This window comes from Arvicanthis niloticus, chromosome 1 (assembly GCF_011762505.2).
Source record: "Arvicanthis niloticus isolate mArvNil1 chromosome 1, mArvNil1.pat.X, whole genome shotgun sequence".
NCBI lineage: Eukaryota > Metazoa > Chordata > Mammalia > Rodentia > Muridae > Arvicanthis > Arvicanthis niloticus.
In genome coordinates this window covers 119,878,007-119,895,543 of record NC_047658.1, presented here as the reverse complement: position 1 = coordinate 119,895,543, position 17,537 = coordinate 119,878,007, and the positions used below count along the sequence as shown (strand labels likewise).

The 17,537-nt window shown below is 38.4% G+C and overlaps 1 protein-coding gene across 1 annotated transcript; it reads right to left on the bottom strand.

The window, feature by feature from the left end:
• Window positions 1-3,660: 3,660 nt before the first annotated feature.
• Window positions 3,661-16,043, bottom strand: LOC117723331 (oocyte-secreted protein 3-like). The gene is made up of 5 exons (XM_034522923.1): window positions 15,971-16,043; window positions 13,046-13,224; window positions 10,982-11,079; window positions 8,504-8,642; window positions 3,661-3,762 (listed from the first exon to the last, which is right to left on the bottom strand). Exons 1-5 carry the CDS (start codon window positions 16,041-16,043, stop codon window positions 3,661-3,663), a joined length of 591 nt encoding a protein of 196 aa, XP_034378814.1.
• Window positions 16,044-17,537: the final 1,494 nt, after the last annotated feature.

Below are 17,537 nucleotides of genomic sequence, written 5' to 3'. Positions count from 1 at the left end.
TTGAACCAGTCAGAAAGAGATCAGAAAGAACTTGGAATGAGTGTGCTTATTCAGCAGCAAGTTCAGAGGCAGCAAATACTCTAGGCCTAGGTAAGATTTTATTGAGGCTAGAAGTTTCAGGACTAGGCCTAGCTTAGCAGATGGAGGCAGTAAGCATCCAAGACAATTACAACAGGAAAATAAAAGTTACTTTTATACTGAATCTGACAGAAGAGCAAATGGGGAATAGCCTTGAATAGGAGGAGACTTTCTGAACAGAACACCAGCAATGCAGGCACAAATGATAAATGAGACCCTGTGAAGCTCAAACACCTTGTAAAGCAAAGGGCACCATTAATCAGATAAAGGAGCAGCCTAGAGTGGGAAAATATTTTTACCAATTCCACATTCAATAGAGGACTAGTATCTGAAATATATTAAGAACTTAAGAACTTAGATACCAAAAACCCCCCCAAATAATCCAGTTAAAATGAGGTACAGATCTAAACAGAGAATTCTCAACAGAAGAATCTCAGATTGTTCAGAAACAAAGAAATGTTTAACACCCTTAACCATCGGGGAAATGCAAATCAAAATGACTCTGAGATTCCATCTTACACCTGACACAACAGCTAAGATCAATTACACAAGTGATAGCAGCTCATTCAGGTGAGGATGTGGGAGCACGGGAAGCACTCCTCCTTTGCTGGTGCCTGATATTATAAAACTAGCCAAGTACATGTGGTTGAAGAGGTCATGGACCCCAGAACCTTCTAGTTCCAGTTTGAAGAATCAATATAGTTCCTCACTGTTTTACCAATATTTATCTTTATACCTATAGGAAAGTGTGGTTCCCACCACTCATTGAAGAAGTTTTTTTTCCTTTGTCTTTTTTTTTTTTTTTTTTTTTTTTTTTTCAGCAGGTGTAGGCTACAGAGACTCACAACTATTGAAATGCAGAGAATACATGAGTGTAGAGAGCCTAGATATAACTGGTGTATAAATATAATGTGACCCCTGTACCTAAGACTCAGGAGACATCCTCTTTGTACTTTAGAAAACTTAATTCTGATTGACTGATTTAAAATAAAAAACCCTATCTACCATGCACCGTGTGATCTTTTGAAACATGCATACACTGTAGAAGAGTTCAACATAGATCCATCTTATCAAGAAAGCTTACATTCAAAGTCTGAATCACATTTTGTTTTTGTAAATTACTGAATTTTCCTTTACAGCTGTATCAGAAGAAATCTCCAACACACTTTAGGAAATGTGTTCTCTGGCAGGCAGACATTATTCTTTTGGAGATAGGTTTTAAGTTTAAGATATCTGAGCACACAACTGTTAACAGCTATGTATGTATAAAAGTCTGCATTCTGTGGTTTTGGTGTTAATCTTTACGGGATCTATTTTTAGATGATGGCTTTGATTCCAACGCTCAAGAGGACCAAGAGTTCAAGGCCATTGTTTGGTCTTGAGAGCTTGTCTCAAAACAAAGCAACAACACAACAAGACAAAAACAAAAAATAAAACATTTTTTTTTCTTTTTCTTTTTTCTTTTTTTGTCTTTCAAGACAGGGTTTTTCTGTGTAGCCCTGGCTGTCCTGGAACTCACTCTGTAGACCAGGCTGGCCTCGAACTCAGAAATCCGCCTGCCTCTGCCTCCCAAGTGCTGGGATTAAAGGCGTGTGCTACCACTGCCCGGCAAAACATTTCTATTTAATACTCTATTGATACTAGTTTTAGAAAAACATTTTACTCAGTGACTCTTCCCAAAGTTCCTGAAGGACATGAGAGTCTTATGGCTTCTTTCTAGGTAATGTCAGAGATTTTTTTGCATAAATTTTATGCATTTACAATTTTTTATTTTTTTTATATTTTATTTACACTTCAGATGCCATCCCCCTTTCCCATTTCCCCTTCCTAGAAAACCGCTATCCCATGCCCCCTTTTCCTTTTTGCTTTTATACATTTTTTTAAAATGTTAATCAAAGGCTTTATAAGTTTGGTAATGCTCAATCAGAAGTGTAACCCAAAACCCAACCTAGATATATAAACTATTTTTGACTGGTGGAGACACGTGAACATCTGCCTCCATGTCCCCGCCCCCCCTTCTCTCTCTTTCAATGTCAGAGATTTTCATGGGGATTAATAACTGAAAGAGCCATTGACCAGTCTTTCCTGAATTGGAAGCCCAGGTGTCCAGATAAGGTTTCCTAGTAAACATCTCGTGTAATGTATTGAGGGTCAATGGCTGACACTGGAAACAGCCTGGTCCTAAGCCTCCTGTTAACTGTTCCCTAGTGCAGAAATGTGCTGTTTCTGTTCTTTTAAGGACCACCTTGTTTATTTGCTATACCCTTTGGTTTCTGTGGGAGCTAAGTGACTTTAGAATGGGAAAAGAAAAAAGGAAGATATATTCAAGACAGAATAACTGTGTCAATGAGTCAAACTATCTGCCCCTGAACTTCTGTTGCAGAATGGTTTGGTTCAGGAGGAGTAGCATCTATTTTCACTTTTTTTTTCATTTGCCTCTGTGTTGCACATGCTTGTGGAGGCCAGGGGCCTATGTCAGATGTCTTCCTTTACAGCTTTTCACACTATCTACTGAGGCAGGGTCTTTTGCTGGCAAGTCCAGCTAGCTAGCTTGTCCAGAGGATCCTTTTGTCTCTGCTTCCAGAACACTTGGATGGTATGCAGATCATCATGCCCCCCCTCCACTTAATTTCAATGTGTTTGGGATCCAAGTTCCAGTTTGTCACTGCAAGCTTCTTATTTAGTGATCTATTTACGCAGCCCCAGGGTAATGTTTTTTTGTTTTTTTATTTTTTGGAGACAGTTTTTTTCTTTCTTTGTGTGTGTGTGTGTGTGTGTGTGTGTGTGTGTGTGTGTGTAGTCCTGGCTGTCTTGGAACTTTGTAGACCAGGTTGGCATTGAAGGAGATCTGACTGCCTCTGCCTCCTGAGCCTGGAATTAAAGGCATGTGCCACCACCAACCTAGCTGTGGGGGAAGATCCTAATACATGTTCTGTTTACATACCTGAGTTCTCCATACTTCTGGTGGGCTTCAGTCTCCACTGACTGTTTTTCAAGTAAGTTCATATACCACATTACTACATACAATGAGGACTAGTTTTCTTCTTTCTTTCTTTCTTTCTTTCTTTCTTTCTTTCTTTCTTTTCTCTCTCTCTCTTTTTTTCTTTCTTTCTAAGATTTCTTTCTTTATTTATTTACTTTATGTATGTGAGTACACTGTGGCTGTCTTCAGACACACCAGAAGAGGACATCAGATCCCATTACAGATGGCTGTGAGCCACCATATGGTTGCTAGGAATTGAACTCAGAACCTCTGGAAGAGCAGTCAATGCTTTTAACTGCTGAGCTATCTCTCCAGCCCCAAGGAGAACTAGTTTTCAATCGGCAAATATTAAAAACAAGGTACTGAAAACAAGATTAGTAATTACTTTGCCCCAGCTCCCGTTTTTCTGCAATTTAGCCTAGGAATATAAATACTGAATCAGCTAGATTTAGAAGCACAATAATACAATAAAATGTTTTATTTATAGATTGTGGTTGCAGTAAAGGTTAAAAACACTGATTTTCATAGGTACTACAAAAGAGTTAGAGTCTATTAAAATAAAATTAAAACATGCAAATATATAAATATCTACATCCACATCAAATTCTTAAATGTTGTGTTGCTGTGTCGAGCCAATGGTGAAATACTGGATGAAAAAGTCTTTGAAAGGAGTCGTTCCTCCACCCATGAAAAGGCCTTGACTGTGAAAACAAAAGGTCAGCAACTCATATTACTATTTTGAGATACAAAGGCTCAAGAATATTTTTCTTTCATTATTGGGCATCTTTTTGTATTTTAAATTTTAAACAAAGTAATAGCAATAACAATATTGATTCTTCAATATATATCAATCACTGTTCTAAAAATTCTTTAGGTGGTGATTATGACTAAAGACTTGGGGGAAGGGAAGAACAGGATCCAAAATACATTCCAATTTAAAATTATTTTAAATAATAAAAATAAAATATATGAAAAAACCTTAAATGGATGTAGGCTAACTGAAGACCTTCGCCTCTCCCTCCAATCTTCAGTCTCACCTCTAACTCCTTAGCAGACCACCTGCTGCAACCTCCTTGCCCCATCTCCAGTGGTTTACACAGATATTTCCTTCCAACCTTCCTTCTCCCACTCATCCCATTATCCAGGCCCCAACTCCATCAGGCATTCCCTAGGAACTTACCAGCCAAGCCTGACAGAGAAGCAAATAAGTCATCTTACTTTAATAGGTTGGTGACCCCAGCTTTCTAGCAGACCACCAGTAGTGGCTTCTCCACCATTCCCAGAGGCATTAAGCAAATACTGGTGGAACACTCTGATTGTATTCCTCCTGTGGATGATCTCAGCCCCATGCCCTTCTTTCCCATTCCTAAGTATCAGCTCCCAATACCTAAAAACACATTTTTTCTGGAATACCCAGTGACAATACCTTGTAGGATCCCAGAATTCCCTACCAAGAAAGATATAACCACCACTTATGGGGAATTAAAACTGTTGATGTTCAGAGTTGTTGTACTGTGCTGTTTCTTATTTCCTGTAGGATTTTTGGGGGTGTGGTTAATTCAAGTTGAAGTTTTCAATAGTAAAAATGGCCATTCTCCCAAAAGCAATCTTCAGATTCAATGCAATTCCTATCAAAATTCCAACACAATTTTTCACAGACCTTGAAAGGGTAAATTTTAGTTTCATATGGAAACACTGTAAAAGCCAGGATAGCTCAAACAATTCTGAGTAATAGAAGAACTGCTGGAAGTATTGCTGTTCCCTATTTCAGGTTGTACTACAAAGCAATAGTAATAAAACCAGCATGGTATTAGCACAAAACAGTCATTGTTGATCAGTTCAATTGAATTGATGACCCAGACATAAATCCATACACCTATGGGCAACTGATTTTGATAAAGAAGTAAAAAATACACACTGGAAAAAGACAACATTTTAAACAAATGGTGCTAGCCAAACTTGATGTCTATATGTAGAAGAATGTAAATAGATCCATATTGATCACTTTGTACAAAATTCAACTTCAAATAGATAGAAGACCTCGATATAAAAACAGATAAATTGACCATGATAGAAGAGAAAGTAGACAAGAACCTTGAACTCATTGGCATAGAAAAAGACTTTCTAAACAGAACACTGTTAGCATGGCACTAAGATAAAAATATTAATTAATGGGACCTCATGAAAAAAAGATGCTTCTGCATAGCAAAGGGCACCATCATTCCATAAGTAGCAACCTACAGAGTGGGGAAAGGTTTTTCCAAACTACACATCTGGTAGAGGAATAATATCCAAAATATATGAAGAACTCAAGAAACTAGGCATTGAAGAAACAAATAACCCAGTCAAAAATGGAGTAAAGATATAAAAATGGAGTAAAGATATAAACAGTGAATCCTCAAAAGAGAAAACTCAAATGGCTGAGAAATGTTCAACATTTTTGAGTCATCCTGGAAATACAAATTAAAACTACTTTAAATTTCATCTTATGCACATAAGAATGGCTAATACATAAAACAAGTGACAACACATGCTGGAGAGAATGTGGAGTAAGGGGAACAGTCATTCACTACTGGTGGGAGTGCAAACTTGTACAGCCACTATGGAAATCAGTGTGGTTGTACCTCAAGAAGGAGGGAATAGATCTACCACGAGTTCCAGGTATATCCATGGACATATACCCAAAGGATACTTCATCCTACCATAAAGATACTTGTTCACAACAGCCAGAAAGAAATTATGAAATTCACAGGTAAAAAATTGTATTATTCTGAGTGAGGTAACCCAGATTCAGAAAAACAAATATTATTTACTGATGTGGATATTAGCTGTTAATTCAATGGTAAGCAAACTCCAATCTGTAGAGCCACAGAGGTTGTGTATAGAGTAAGGGACGAGGGAGGCAAATAGACCTCCTTTAGGAAAGGGAAATAGATTAGATATGGATGGAAAAAAAGTGAGTATTTAGAACGGAGGATCAAGTATGGAGCAGAATGAGTGAGGGGATATATCTAACATTAAGGGCCATTTGAGGGGAAGTATGGAAACCTAATATAGTAGAAGCTTCCTAAAACATGTACATATATGAAGAAGATTTAAATGAAACTACCAAATAACAGGAAAGACAAAGCCCAAAAGGACATGTGTCACCAAATGAAGCTTCCAGTACTGGGAATAGGTTACATCTAACTCAATTGTTGGACAAAGGGGTATCATGGGAACTCTGAACAACCAAGGTTGTTGTCAAAGCTTTTGGTTGCTTTCTACAAACATAGCACTGCCTTATTGCTGATGACAATACTTCCACAATTCACTGAACACAGAGAAGTTGAGCTGGGGCCACCTAGAACCGTCACCATTATGGATAGTGTTCTTGGTATTGGAAAGTACTCTGCATGCTACCAAAGAAGAAACATAACACCAAACCATCTACAAATGCTTTAATCTGCAATGGTATCCTGTCTGCAAGATATGCTAGTGCAATGTTGGCACAAAGCTTGTGGAAGGAACCCACCAATATCTGATTTCCTTAAGGCCCACTCCTTAAGTAAAAGATAGAAACCATACCTGTTGCTGCTCTGGTGACCAAAAACTTCAGACTAGATAGCCCAGGGAGAGACCTAGCAGGTAAGGCAAATACTACAGGTCTACTAAAGGAACATAACAATAAAATGACTCCAAATGACATCCTGCTACATTCATAGATCATTGCCTTGCTCAGCCATCATCAGAGAAGCTTCTCTCTCCATCAGATGGTAACAAATAAAGACCAAAGCCAGATAGAATGCAGAGGGAACACTACCCTAAATGAGATGTCTCCATCAAATCCCTCCCCTTCAGGGAACCCAGAGGAAGAAGAGGTGGAAAGAATGTAAAAACCAGAGGGGATTCCGGACACCAAGGAAACAAAACCCTCTAAACGCAACAAGATTGACACAATATTAATTCCTAGGGATTGCAGCATGCACAGGACCCCCATTAGTCTGCACTTGATGAGGTCCTAGATCTGAAAGAAGTAGACACATGCTCCTATCCTTAACATAGAAGCTAGCTCCAATCAATAATCACTTGGGAATGAAAATTTAGTTTTCTCCAAGGGAGTCTCACTGGAGAAACTGTTCTTATGGGTAGGCCGAATGCCCAGCAGTAGATGATCAACAGAAAATAAACTCAATTGAATCTATGGAGGTTCCTTTTTATATAATGTCGTGTCAGGTCTTTCTCCCTTTTTAAAAAGTTTATCTTTTTAAAATTTTTTTAAATTGTATGTCCCTAACCCTTCTGTCTCTTTGCCCTACCAGCCTTTTGAGTATATATAGTGGCTTTCACTTTTACATTTTTATGGGATTCCTGAGTGTGTCAATGAGTGTTTCTGTGTCTCTGTTTCTTGTGCCTTTTCTTGGGTTCCTTTCCTTCTGTTTGTTTTGTCTTATTCTGATGTTTTAGTTTTATTTTATTTTAATTATTCTATAGAAGCTGTTTTGTTTTTCTAATGGGAGACAGAAAGGTGGTGAATCCAGACATGAAGGGTGGTGGAGAGGAGCTGGGAGGAGTAGAGGGAAGAGAAAAGTCTACTTTCAATAAAAGAAAAAATTAAATATATTATTCTTTGACAAATTTGTACATTTACAACATTTGCATAATATACTTTATTCTTTTCTACCAATGAGTTTCTCTCAGCCATTTCATTCCTATAGAATCACCTCCTTTTCCAGAACACAGGTAGAGTACATTTACTGAAGCATGATCAACCCAGCAGTGGCTTCACCACGGAAGAGGATGACTCTCCTGCACCATTAACTGCAAATAGTTCCCCTGGGAAGGGTGGAGCATCATGAGCCCCTCCCTCATGGCTCAAGAGTAATTTTAAAAATCAAGCACTTGGAGATAGCTAAATTTAGACCTTTAAAATAGGAGCAAAATGGTCCATAATCCATCCTTTATGAATGGGAGCAACATAGGTCATTTTCTAAAGCTTACAGAAAAAGAGGGAAAACAACTCTCAAAAAAATCTTGAATATACTTGACAAAAACCCAGTAGTAAATAGTGACTGTTTTACTCATATTGTTTCTTTCCAGGGCCACCTTTATCTTAAGACATTTGGTCTTTTTAATGAAAAGACACAAAGAGAAATGGTCCAAATTGTTAATTACTTTTCACCCTTCCTTCCATTCCAAACCTTGGCGTTGGATTCAGATATTCCGTAATTCAGATGCTGTAAGGTAAAATAATACTGCCAAGGAAAGACACTCAAGAATGATGAGAGAATGATGAGACTGGATCTTATGGTAGCCTCTTACCAAGTTGTACCATGACTATGTGTGACTCTCTTCCACTGAGTACTTGGTGGAGATAAGTGTAGGGTCCTCTTCAAACAAACAAATGTAATGGATAATTATATCTTTTCAAATCTTAAAATAGGCCCTTGTAGGAATTCTTACCCAGTTTTCTAGGAAGTGGACATGGCCACAAATACTGCAGTATCTCCTCAGTATGAGGTACCAGCATTGAGGAAGAAGGTAACAGTTTAGATCAATGTCATAAAAAGAGTCTTTAAAGGGATCCTCATCATAAGAGTGTCTACAGGGGAAACAAAACAATAAAAATAGGAATTAGGTATCAATTCTATCAATTAGGTATCAATGCAGAGACCTAAAGGTCACCATCCCTGGGCTTTAATGCTAGCCTCAACCCAACAGTTTAGTGATTTAGCAGCCTTGATGTAAAAATGTAATATATTTCATATCTTTTTATAGCTTTAAGATGACTGTGTTTCTCTTATTCAACAGCCTCAGACTCACTCATAATCCCCCACTGAGAGATAATAAGTTTTATGGGCACAAAAATTGTTCAAAAAAAAAAAAACTTCCAGAAAATTCTTTGCTGAAGTAATTCATTGAAGGGATGATGCTCCTAAAATATCTCAGATTAACAGGTTACTTGGAGCTAATGAAGTCTGGTTGCTTCTATTTAAAGATCATATTACACACACACACACACACACACACACACACACACACACACACACACACACAAATGCAGTGCCCACAGATTCCCCTGGAGGTGGATCTAAGGGTTTGTTGTGAACTGCCAGAGGTGGGTGTTAAGAACCAAACTCAGGTCCCCTGTAAAAGCAATAAGTGCTCTTAACCACTGAGCTATCTCTCCAGCCCCTGACTGTTGAGACTATGTCAGTGAGTCATCTTGGAACATGAGTTCCGCAAACTTATTAGCCATCTCAGTGCACCAAAGCATAAACAGCATTTCAGGTAACTTTGCCAAATTTAAATCTGGAACTTTCTGGCTATGTGAATCTGGAAAATTATTTAATGTGTTTGTATCTAATTTTCTGTCACTCTCTTACAGAATATATATAACATCAAATAATGGTCTTTAAATAAAAGTAGACTTTATTAGCTCCAAGTAACCTGTTCATTCAACTTTGAGAGATTTTAAGAACATCTTCCCTTCAACCAAGTTGGCACGGTATTCGTGCGGTACACATAGAGTTGATGATGAGGATTCAAGTGTCCTGGACTCCCAAATGCTGTAGAGAATCATGTTCTTACCTAAATGCTGATGTCATACACAGTCTTAATGTGGAAGTACTTAAAAAACAAAAAATAAGTTATCAAACTTCCTAATGTTTTTGTCTTATTGAATCCCAACTTCCTTCAGGAATTCTAAATTTACTGTTTAAGCCAGATGGCTGGTTTTAAAAAGCTTCATCTTGTATGTCATTATTACTGGTTTTCAAACTTACAAGGTAAAACTAATTTTTATTAGACTTTCTGAACTTCAAATAACCTTTTCTAATCTTCAAATAACCTAGAGTCTCAGTCTCCCCTCTCTTCCCCTCCTTCTCTACCTTCTCCACCTTCCTGCCCATCTTTTCCCACCCTTCTTCTCTCTCTGTGTGTCTCTCTCTTGTGTGTGTCTCTCTCTTGTGTGTGTCTCTCTCTTGTGTGTGTCTCTCTCTTGTGTGTGTCTCTCTCTTGTGTGTGTCTCTCTCTTGTGAGTGTCTCTCTCTTGTGAGTGTCTCTCTCTTGTGAGTGTCTCTCTCTTGTGAGTGTCTCTCTCTGAGTGTCTCTCTCTGAGTGTCTCTCTCTGAGTGTCTCTCTCTGAGTGTCTCTCTCCCTGTGTCTCTCTCCCTGTGTGTCTCTCTCTGAGTGTCTCTCTCCCTGTGTCTCTCTCCCTGTGTGTCTCTCTCTGAGTGTCTCTCTCCCTGTGTCTCTCTCCCTGTGTCTCTCTCCCTGTGTCTCTCTCCCTGTGTGTCTCTCCCTGTGTGTCTCTCCCTGTGTGTCTCTCCCTGTGTGTCTCTCCCTGTGTGTCTCTGTCTCTCTCTGTGTATATGCGTGTGCGTGTGTGTGTGTGTACACTTGCTAGGTAAGTACTCTACCACTGGGCTCTAGTTCCAGTCCTTTTTTCATATTGTGGCTTTACCTTTTTTTTTTTTTTTTTTTTTATTACTGGCCTTGAACTCACTGAGTAATGTCAGGTAGGTCTCTTTATAGTCAGTCCTCCTAAGCCTTTTGAGTAGCTGGTTCCATGAGACTCAGCTAGACTCCTTTGGATTGTTCAGAAGGTCAAAGCCAGTCTGTACACTTAAGAAATTTCTTTAGATACTGTGTACCAATGTTGGTGTGATGCATTTGTTTTGGCAGCATGTTCTAATAACCTTTCAAGGAGTAAATAGATGAACAGCAAAAACCTACCCACGGTTTCTAACCTGTGTCACTTTATTGGCCTAAAATTTGGTCTCTTGAGTAAGGACTGCAGTAGAGGTTAAGATGGACTGACTGCAGATACACAGCTACATAAGACGTCATGAATTTCCAGGTTTGTGGACAAGCAATGATACATTTTGGCCAAGAGCTGTTGGAATTGAATCAAGGAATCAATGGGTGTTTTGCACTGACCTGCGAATGACACACTGCAGCTGAAGCTCAGCAGAAAAAGATATATTCTTGGGCTTATAGGTGAGCCAGGTATTGACAATAGTTCCATCAAATGCATGCTGTTGAGATAAGAGATCTTTGAAGTATACATTGTCACAACACATTTTAATATATTCAAATAAGAAATTGAAAAACTACCACCCCAAGAAAGAAAGATATGCAGTTAAATCAATGTGCTTAAAGTTCTCGCTCCAATGTGGAAGTACTTAACGAACAGAAAATAAAGCAACACCATCGACAAAGGATTTGTGATTTAGATTGGCATGAGGCTGGTCACATTATCCCTGGAGCTTTCCCACTGGCCTTTCTAAAAGTATTTATTACTTAGATGGAAACTTGCTTTATGAGTATTTAAAAAGATGAAGAAGCTAGCTGAAGGATTCTGAAAGACTCTTCCTGATATGACTGACTTCAAACACAGTATTTGGCTTTTACTTTGTATTTCCAAGTTTCTAAAACAGGAGGAAGACTGCTAACAAAAAAAAGAGATGTGTTTGTACTGACCAATTGCATTTCCTGAGCATGGAATGCATATGCATTTCATAGTAAGTCACAAATCTTATGGTTTTCCTGTACTTTGGGGATCACATTAGATATGGTGAATGATCCTAGTTAATTCGTTCCAAAATCAGTAACTCATTGAATAAATAGATTAGCTAAAGAGTATCCTGTAAGATAGATGATTCATGTAATTGAAGGGTCTGAAAGATTTATATCATCTGGCTTTCAAATCAAGAGGTTAAGCAGACAAACACTATTAAAACTATGAAGTGGCCTCATGATGGCTGGCAGAGTTTAAGCTGGGTCATTTGTAGAAAACATCTGCCCAGAGCAAGGGGCCAGGAGAAATCAGTGTAGGTATTTTGACCTGTTTCTTAGCTGTGGCCCTTGTACCATAGGATAGGTAGCTCTCTGTTATGTGTGGAGGGGCCTGTGCCTGCAGGTGCTAAAAGCCTGCTCCTCCTCACCAGATATCAGCTGCACCTTCCCCTCTTTGGATGGAGTCATAAGTATTGTATCCCCAAATTGCCCACTGCCCCATGTAGAGAAGATTGTCTCCACTTGATAGTGATGGACTTCACTTCTATGAAGGGCTCTATATTTGACACTTGCTTTTAGCCGTTAAAAACCTCAAAATGCCTTTGGATTTCTTTTGATGGATTCGTGGAAACAAATCAGAAACAAATCATCTTGCTGTGGGTAAGCATAGGCTCAGAAATAGACCAAGATAGACAATATATTTTGAGGCAGAGAGAACTGGAAGATCTTCGTGTCAGTTTGGTTATGTTATCTCATACATACGACATGAAGTTTAGGTTCCTAGAAGAACACATTTATTTCCATGACTACAGCAACACAAATGAAGATAAATACAATATTTTAAATTTACCTTGGAGGTACTTGAAACTTTCTATATTGTCTAAAGTTCTGGGCACTAAGCACAGTGCACTAAGGAGTTACCCTCAAGAATAAGCTATAGGTTAGTGATAGAGACAGATCTGTAAGTCAAGTACAATAGGATACTTCCCTAGGGATATATTCTATGGATGTTTTTTTTTATCATTGTTGTTCATTTCATTCTGCTCAGAGTCATCATAGAACTAAAGCAACAAGTTCAGACTAGGCATCAGCAAGCCTCTTTTCTGATCCTTGCTCTGCTATGTTCTAACTACATGTGTTGGTTTACATGGCTGACTGTTATGCCCCAATTCCTCACTCTATATAAGTAGAAGCAGGATTGATCCAGTAGGATTAGGTATGTAAAAAGCCATGTGAAAATAATGTGTGTCATATTAATAGAACACTAACTTATTTTTATAGAAAGCCTATAGTTTTCTTATTCATGCCTAGTATCCTATACATAGTCTCTGGTGAATGAATAGAAATAACAAAAAATTCTTTGTGTTTCTCTTAGGCTGAGGCACTAGGATGGTAACACTAGTGTTATGTATATATTACAAGAACAGAAACAATACTTGAGAAGACTTTACAGATAGCACTAAGAAAAACAATTCCTTCCCTTACCTCTATGAAAATCCCACAGGAACTGATATCATAATAAAACTCAAGTTCATCTGGTCTCATGGAAGTTACTGGGCAGTCTGGCCCCAGGAATAATTCATCAGGGTCAACCAGTTCATTTGGATAAAACAGTGCCCTTTTAGCTCTAACGAGGAGTTTAAAGTAATTGCATTTCATGGATACTGTTGAAAGAGATAAAAAAGGAATCAGCTGCTCCACCTTAATACATAGCAAAGAACTTTGATCCAAATTAGGGGAAATGAAAAACCTAATTCAATCAAAATTAATAGAGTTTAGGGATGTGGGCAAAGATGATTACTTTCATGATATGACTCCCCTTCTCTTTTCTTCCTATTGATATTCCTCAAATAGAATCAATTTGCAAAACACAAAAAACAAGTTCTGCCTGAGATTAACCATAGTGACTATTTAGGATGAAAGCAGAGGTCTGTACTTTTATTAGAGTGCTAATACTGGGTTCACCAAGAGCCTGCCATCTTTGCTAGATTAACTGCCAACAGGTTTGCCAACAAACCCTGGCAATCCTGTCTCTGCCTCCCAATCACTAGGATTACAGGCTTTTTCTGCGTGGTGGAGATCTGAGTTCAAAATGTTATGCTTGCATGAAAAGTAACTTTACTAGTTGAACCATCTTCATGGCCCCTAGGTTTTAATTTCCAGGCCATGGCTGTATGCCAAATAGTAGCAGACATGTAGTTCATGTGTAGAGAAGATGCAAGTCTTTCAAGATCCAAGAGTGAATAAAGAGCAGAGTCTGAACATTATGCTTTATGGACCCACTTCAGTGCACCGCCCTGGAGATCAGAATGTTTAATTTATGCCTCTGCTGGACTCTTCTTCTGAGCTTTAGGAAAAATATTCAATTAGCTATCAGATATACAAAGGATATTCGAAATAGTCCTCCTCAGCATGCACATGATTTACATGGAACCCATGTTTTTTACATCACTTCAATTTGTATTTCCTCATTCTCAGTCAATGGCACCACACTCACCAACCCTGAAGCCTTAGGATCTAGTCCCAATTCCCACATCTCTTCCTTCCCACAGTCTCCCACTGAGTCAATTCACTTTTACTTTCAAAATTGATCTCCCATCAACTTCTACTTGGCTGTACCTTCGTCTCCATCACTGTTGGTTACGTGGGTCGCCTCAGCAGCCTTGCAGAGGTCACTGCCTCCAGCCTCATTTCTTTCATTCTTCGAAGCTGCTCTATGCTGATGGAAGGGTCCTCTTGCTTACATCCCTTTCCTACCATCTCAGAGACCCCCACTTCTCGGTCTTTGAAAGCTCTTTAACTTTTAAGTAATATTTTTCCAGTTCTTTAAAAATGTTTAATTACTTTTGGTCATATTTCATCAGCTTGGGCTATCACATTTGCAACAGGTATTTTGCATAATTCTCCTTTTGTTTATAAAAAGGCAAAGAGTAGGGAATGTTTCTTGCCCTCTAACACCCCACCCTTCCTGTAAGCAATGACAATATTATTCCCAAGGTTCCACAATAACTGTGTTACCTCCAGGAATTCCTTTTTGTCCTCCAAATACTACACACATTATTCTTTGTGTGTGTTTGGTATAAACTTTATTGCAGTTGGTAAAACTGAGGCTTAAAGAAGTTCTATAATTTTTCTAAAGTCTCATCAATAGGAAGATTATCTTTCAAATTCAGTTAGACACTAAAATATTAGTATATTAAGTATAAAATGACAGTGAATTAGCAGCATATAATATGCTATATTATGCCGAATATTACTATAAAACAGTAATAAATACACAAAGTTTAAAGCTTAATGTTTAGAAAATTCCATCTGCCAGTACATTTTCCTCTAAGCTGAACAGTATTTACCAGTACTTGACTAGTTTCAGAGTATTGCAGTGCAATGCTGACACCACTCAGTACAGCCTGAGATCCACTAGCCAGTGAGGGGATCCCAGGGACTGCTAGGCTCTAAAATTGATCTCGGAAAAATTTTATAATACTTAAAGAACTTTACAGTTCTCAGAAAATACTTTCTTTGGCTCATGGGGTCAAAGCAAGAGCCTCACATATGATAAGCACATTCTCAGCCTCAATACTGTTTTTAAATCTGAAAGCAAGGTATTTCATTAGTGTTGTACACACATTATTCTTAGTACCCAGATTCAGTCAACTTTCCTTCTGAGACATTCTAATAGTTTCTTTGGAAAACTCTTAAGTTAACTTTTGTCTTTTTTGAGCTGAGTCTGTGGTGGTCTGCAGGACTTGAAGGTATTTTAAATGATTTCTGTCCCATCATACCAGTGGTGAAACAAGCAAGGTTGCTTAGTCATTTGCGAAACTTAGACCTCCTCATATCTGAAAGCAGCCTGGGGTTAGTCTGTATGGGATGCAGTCTATGTGTCACTGAGTTGGCTGTAGGAAAACACTGGAATGTTTAAGAAGCTTTTATAGAGAATATTTTAAAAAGAATTGTGCAATGACATAGGGAGGGCTTGAGAGATGATTACATAAGGAAAGCTAATTAAGAAGGTTGAATAACGCATGTAGGAAACTGTTAAAAGACAGATAACAATAGGAAGAGAGAATCATGCAGAACAGATGGCTCAAGGGTGACCTGGTAGGAACCTGAAGAGTGCCTATGTAGAAGGAAGTGGCTGGGTGGTAGGAAATCCAACTCTGAGAACCTCAGCAAATGTAATGACTTGAGTCCAGAACACCTTTACTTATGGGAGGATGGGAGAAGAAGACATGGATAATGAGAATTAAGTTTGTAAAACGTGTATGTCGGGCCAATAATGTTCTAGTAATCCAGGGAGAGACAACATAGAGGGCTAGGAATGAAGTCTCTAACTTTTCAGATGGAATGATAAAACCCTATTAAGAACTACCCCTTGAAAACCTCACCAGTCAAGGTCCACCCTGATACCTTTCTCTATCCCAGAACAGCTCCACATCCCAAATATGAGCAGCAGCAGTCCTGAAGCAATGAAGGCCTTCATCATGCGAGACCTCAGCCTGGGACCTCCTCAGGTATTGGGTAGTTGAGAGGAACTAGCAAGCCAAAAGTGTTTTTATACCTAAGGCTATGCTCAGATGTATTCAATGAACCCAATTCAGGAAAAAAAAAAAAAAACTTTAACACAGGATCAACTCCAGCTCCCAAGTCTTCCTTTATCAAATGGGCTAGAAATATATAGTATTGGCTAAGTGAATACAGCCACACATTATGAGGTGCTTTTGAACTAACTGTGTAAGACCTGAAAATGCTTGACTAGGTAACCAATTTGCTGACCAGTTTTTGGTATTCTATGAGTAGATTTAGGGATGCCACTGATTCTTACACAATGCTGTACTTTGTCATCTATGGTTGAAGCCATCTGTCCCAAGTTTATAATATTTAGCTTACTTGAGTAACTCATTAATTAGTTAATTCATTGTTGTATAAGGAGCTAACTTAGCGGAGGTTACTTACTATTAACAACCCAGGAAGGAGAGGCAAATAGAGGTTCAAATATTGACCATTTCTAAAACAACCTTAAGAGAGCCCAGTGTTCTTCAGTGTTTTCATAATGTCCTTACTAGAGTGACATGTCTAAGCCTTTAATATCTTATATCTTTGTAAATGAGCCTTTCTAGACCAACAGACAGGTTTTAAGTCCCAGGCACTATAGGATGTCCTAAGAGAGTAATATGTACTTCTGGAGAGAGTGTTTCATCTGAAGGCTTAAAAAATTTCCATGATCCACATGTATTACTTTTCTATTGCAACTTACAAAAGAAAGCATTTATTTGGGGCTTACTGTTCAGAAATAAAGAGCCCATGACTATCATGGTGGGGAGCTGGGCAGTAGGCAGGCAGACATGGTGCTGGGGCAATAGCTGAGAGCTCACATCTAGAGATACAACCATGAGATAGGCAGATAGATAGATGATAGATAGATAGATAGATAGGCAGATAGATAGATAGGCAGATAGATAGATAGATAGATAGATAGAGAGATAGATAGATAGATAGATAGGCAGATAGATAGATAGGCAGATAGGCAGATAGATAGATAGATAGATAGGCAGATAGAGAGATAGATAGATAGATAGATAGATAGATAGATAGATAGATAGATAGATACAGAGAAAGTGAGAGAGACCGAGAGCGGCACAGAGCACTGGGGATTCTTTTGAAATCTCAGAACCCTCGCCCACTGACCACACCTCTTCCAATCCAATAAAGCCGTACTCTTAATCCTTCCCAAACAGTTCCACAAACTGGGGAGCAAGTATTCAAATATATGAGCTTATGGAGGACATTCTCATTTAAACCAACAAACCATAAAAGTCTTAAGTTTTCTCCAGGCATGTCAATAAATGTTTTTTAAACTTCTACACTAGTATTTATTGTACAAGTTCAGGATGCTAGTATTATGTTTTTTAATATAACCAACAGTAAAATGAGCATGTGAAAATGTCCGGGGAAGACTTATCTGAAAAACAGTTTT

Bases quoted from the DNA above. Each gene is read 5' to 3' on its own strand.
- LOC117723331 (XM_034522923.1), bottom strand. From the start codon at position 16,043: ATGAAGGCCTTCATTGCTTCAGGACTGCTGCTGCTCATATTTGGGATG. The intron at 8,643-10,981 runs GTCAGTGCAAAA...TTTCCCCTGTAG, and splicing joins CTGCAGTGTGTCATTCGCAG to ACACTCTTATGATGAGGATC. The intron at 3,763-8,503 runs GTAAGAATTCCT...TTGTTTTCACAG, and splicing joins TCCACTTCCTAGAAAACTGG to TCAAGGCCTTTTCATGGGTG.